Genomic DNA, 4939 nt, shown 5'->3' on the forward strand with positions numbered 1-4939 from the left:
TGCTGCTGTTACTGTCGTGCGAGCACAGTCGTTTCTCAAGTGCGCTGTACTGTAATTCGCCCGTCGGAAGGGGCGGGCGGCAATGCTGCCGCTCGTTCTACGGGGAAGTGGGCGGGCGGGCCGGCAGCCGCGCACCGGCGCGGAGCCCCCGCCGGCGGGGCGTGGGGCCGAGGGCATGAACCATCACCAATTGGGCTTCCATCGCTACAACACTAATCAGCGGCTGAGCAGGAGCCCTGTCGGGCTGTACAGGGGTCCCTCCCGAGACACACAAGAGCGCTGCCTCCCGCGCTCCCGCTTCCCTGCGCCCTCACGGCCGGTGCCGCTCCCGGGCTCGCCGCGGCGGCCGGGCAGGGTCGAGCCTCACGGCCGGGCCTGTCCTGTCCCGGCGGTGCCCGGCCGAGCCCCGCGGGAGGCGCGCCCTCGGGCGGCCAGCGCCTGCCTGCAGGTGGCGATCGGCACCTCCAGCGCCGCCCGCTTGTCACCGCCAGCCCCGGGCAAGTCCGGGTGTGCGCTGCCCCCCGCCGCAGCGGCTGTGCCTCCTCGCAGAATGCCCTCTCCCCTTCCCTCCTCTGCGCTCCACCCCGGCGCTGGTCCTGAGTGGTAGCCCAGAGCCACCGCTGCCGGGCGCGGAGCTGGGAAACGATTTGTAAAGGGCGATTTGTAGGAGGGAGAGTCGTGGAGAATTTATCTGCGGTGTCACTCCAAACAGGAGGGGGCGAAGGGGACTGATATCTGCGCCCACCCGACCATGGCGACCCAGCGAGGCCACCGCGGAAGGGGTGGGGGGGGGAACGGGGAGGGGAGGGGAGGGGCGAGAGTAAGGAGGGAGGGAGGAGAGGGTAGGAAGCTAGGGGAACGCGGAGAGGCAGAACAAGGGGGAACGGCGCGGGTGAGCGGCAGAGCGAGGGGCAGAATCTCGGCAAGCGGTGGCAGGAGGGCCGCCCCCACCGCGCGGGGCTGCGCGCTGGGCAGAGGCGGCGAGGATGGGCGGGCACGGGGCGGCTACGGCAGCCGCCGTCCTCCGAGCTTCGGCCGCCTCCCGCCGCGCTATATAGGGGAGGGAGGGGTGATGGAGCGGGGGGTGCCCGGCGTGGCGAAACCGCACGGGGTGCCGATGCCTCCTGCCAGGGGAGCACACAAGTGACCGGCATCTCTTCCCATGTCTGTCTCCTGAAGCGACCCCCCCCCACCCCCGCCCGGCATGGATGTGGCCAACAATACTACCTCCCCAGCGCGCTCCCCCGAGGGGACAAGCGGCCCTGGGGTCGCCGAGATGACCCTGGGCTACCAGGTGCTCACCTCCCTGCTCCTGGGCACGCTTATCCTGTGCGCCGTGAGTGGCAACGCCTGCGTGATCGCAGCCATCGCCCTGGAGCGCTCCCTGCAAACCGTGGCCAACTATTTGATCGGTTCGCTGGCCGTCACCGACCTCATGGTGTCCGTGCTGGTGCTGCCCATGGCGGCCCTCTACCAGGTGCTGAACAAATGGACGCTGGGGCAGGTCACCTGCGACATCTTCATCTCGCTGGACGTGCTTTGCTGCACCTCTTCTATCCTGCACCTGTGTGCCATCGCTTTGGACAGGTACTGGGCCATCACGGACCCCATTGACTATGTTAACAAGCGAACTCCCCGGCGGGCGGCCGTGCTCATCAGCCTGACCTGGCTTATCGGCTTCTTGATATCCATCCCGCCCATGCTGGGCTGGAGGACGCCGGAGGACCGCTCGAACCCCGACGCCTGCACCATCAGCAAGGACCACGGGTACACCATCTATTCCACCTTCGGCGCCTTCTACATTCCGCTTCTTCTCATGCTGGTTCTCTACGGTCGCATCTTCAAGGCGGCACGCTTTAGGATCCGCAAGACAGTAAAGAAAGCAGAGAAGAAAAAAATCGCCGACACCTGCCTCACTCTCTCTCCGGCCGCCGTGAAGAAAGGCAACGGGGAGCCCGGCAAAGGCTGGCGGCGGACTGTAGAGCCCAAGCCCGGCGCTTGTGTCAACGGCGCGGTGCGGCAGGGCCAGGACGGGACCGCCCTGGAGATCATTGAGGTCCAGCACTGCAACAGTTCCTCCAAGACTCACCTGCCGCTGCCCAGCGAGGCGTGCGGCTCCCTACCGCTGCCCTCTTTCGAGAGGCGCAACGAGAAGAACACGGAAGCCAAACGGAGAATGGCTCTGTCCCGGGAGAGGAAGACTGTCAAGACTCTGGGCATCATTATGGGCACCTTTATCCTCTGCTGGCTGCCGTTCTTCATCGTGGCCCTGGTCCTGCCCTTTTGTGACAGTAAGTGCTACATGCCCGAGTGGCTGGGGGCAGTCATCAACTGGCTGGGCTATTCCAACTCCCTTCTCAATCCCATTATCTATGCCTATTTCAACAAAGACTTCCAAAATGCTTTTAAGAAAATTATCAAGTGCAAATTTTGCCGGCAGTGAAGCCCACCGCTCCGGGACGGAGCAATGGGGTCGTGTTACTTCCTCCACCCCCCTGCCCCGAGCCGCAGTGTGCCCCCGCCCAGCCCCTGCACAGCCCTTCCGAAGGGCGGGGGACTCCGGCATCCCCGCTCCGCGCAGCACGCCCGAGTCACTCGCTTTACGCCCGCCGGACAAGCCCTGCGGGTCACGGCAGGGCTCCGCTGGGAACGACGGGGGACGCCCGGCCCGGGAGGGCTCCGCGGCCGCCCTCGTCTTTCCCGGCGTCCGCTGCCGAGCGCCGGCGCTCCCTCCCACTCTCCATCGTTCTGGGTAGACTTAGGGTTTGCAGGTCGTTGCTTGTGGTGGCTTGTAAACCACAGTGTCTGCCCGAGTAGCATCGGTAAAACAAAACCACCCTATGCAGGAAACCGCCGTGTCGGGGATTATTCTTGGATTTACGAGGCGACGGCAGTTGACTGGTCGACCACTGGACCGACCTCGGTCTGGGGGTGTGAGTATGGAGGCTGAAGGCGACTCCTCGAGCGGAGGAAGGAGCTTTGGGCGCTTTGCTTCCCTATTTGTGAAACCCTCAAGTGGATGTTCTTGGAGGAAAACCGCCCGTGTTTGGTAATCTTGCAAAGTACTTACAGCAACGTCCTCGTCTGCGTTACGTGTGCCTGACAGCCCTCCTGGTAATGCTAGAACCTGCCAGTTCACCGGGGTTCCCTTTGTTACAACACAGGGAAATTATGGGACTTAAAATCCCAACCGCACGCCTCATTATATATGGAGATTTATGGGGATTATTTTTTTTAAATGCCTTGTACCGGGTGTTTCCCATCAAGGAAAGGCTTGGCGCCGTGCCGTGCGACTGTCCATGAGTACACCGCGCACGCAACGGCACAGGGAGTTTAAGCAACCTGCGAAGTAGCGTTTCATTCTTTTTTTTTTTTTTTTTTTTTTTTTTTTTTTTTTTTTTTTTCTTTCTTTCTTTTTTTTTTCTTTTTTTTTTTCTTCCTTAAGCCGCTGGAAAGTTTCTCCTGTTCTCCTGAGACATTGCGGTTGCTTTGGAGTCAGTCAGCTGGGACACATTTTGCTCGGGAGAAAAAAAAAAAGAGAAAGAAAGATAAAAAACAACAAAACGATCCAAACCTATCAACCAAAACATTGCCATGTGCTCCTTGGCAGTAGGGGAGGGGCCGAGAGCATCAGCCAGCGGCAGTCGCAAGTGGGGAAAACAGCATCTCGCCGCAGAGAAGGGATAGGCTGTTTCCTCCTCCGGGCGAGACCCGGCGGGGGTAAGCACGACCTTCCAATCTGAGAAGGTCTGAGAGCCGCAGCCAGAAGCAGGCTGAGGGTTCTGTCCTGAGGGTTCTCCTTGCTAACCTGGCTGGTCCCCAGGGCGGATCTGCAAGTCTCCGTCGGCAAAGAGTACCCCCTCTGCCGCTAGCCCAGCTGCTTGGCCCCGGGAAACCCGGTGTACTTCCCCTTCCCCGCCTGGCTCGGGGTTGGGGCAGGACTGCGTTGCCCGCTGCAAAGCCCCTCCTGTCTCCCTGCCCCTCCACTGCCCATGCCTTTCCCTCCGGCTGCGGCTGGGAGCTGGAGCCGCTTTCGGCCTGGGAGGAGGGAAAGGCGCCGGGCCGAATATCGGCACTGGGCCGGCTGCCGCTTACCCCTGCGACGGGTTGCCTGGAATTTTGCTTGACCAAATATATATATATATATATATATATTTTCCTGTTTATTTTTGTGTAATCTGTGTTGCTTGTAAGTAAAAGGGAATGTGAAATATGTGTGTCACGTGAATGTAAGTGTCCAGTAATTTCTGAACTTCAACCGCTTACATTAAACGAAAATAGTGCTTTTGACAACCTCCGATATGTAGCTGGTTTTCTGAAAATCTTATTTGGCCTCATTTTCGCAATTAAAGTGATCTTTGATCTTATCTCTTTGATCACTCGTAAGCACACACGTCCTAGTTGCTTTCGAAGTGTCGGAGTGTCAGAGGAGTTAGCCTAGAGCGATTAGGGAGACGAAACTTCTCCTGAGCACTCAGGTGCCCGGTGACTTTGGGAGCACCCCGCTCCGCGGGTGGGCCTGGGCAGAGCGGCCGGGCACCCCGGGCAGGGAGCGGGGACAGGAGGGCCCGTAAGCGCCGGCGGTGTGGGGAGATTGCTGCTGTGCTCAGCACAGGAGGGATTTGCTCCTCTACGTGCCTCCTTCCTTGAATCCTGCCGACTTCATTTCGGCTCCTCCAGTTTTGCCTTTTCCCAAATAACTTTTTTGTAAAACTTCCTGTAAACTCCGCGGCAACGCTCTCAGCTGGGACAGCGTGGCCGCCCTCCGCTTCCGCACGATAGACCGCGCGGGGTCCCGCCTGCCCCGCGGGGGCTGGCTCCCGACTTCGGGGTGGGATGGGACGGGACGGGGCCACCCGACTTCGCCGAGAACCCCAGGACCTGGAAGCAGGGTACACCCCGAGCCGCGTGAGACGGGGCAAGCAGAGGGGTGCCCCTT

General features: G+C 60.7%; 1 protein-coding gene across 1 annotated transcript; it reads left to right on the plus strand.

Annotated features, from left to right (window-relative positions):
* The first annotated feature begins 1204 nt into the window (after positions 1–1204).
* Positions 1205–3344, plus strand: HTR1A (5-hydroxytryptamine receptor 1A). Its single transcript, XM_053931863.1, has one exon. It carries the CDS (start codon positions 1205–1207, stop codon positions 2441–2443), a length of 1239 nt encoding a protein of 412 aa, XP_053787838.1. The 3' UTR covers positions 2444–3344.
* Positions 3345–4939: the final 1595 nt, after the last annotated feature.

Source organism: Vidua chalybeata, chromosome Z, assembly GCF_026979565.1.
Source record: "Vidua chalybeata isolate OUT-0048 chromosome Z, bVidCha1 merged haplotype, whole genome shotgun sequence".
NCBI lineage: Eukaryota > Metazoa > Chordata > Aves > Passeriformes > Viduidae > Vidua > Vidua chalybeata.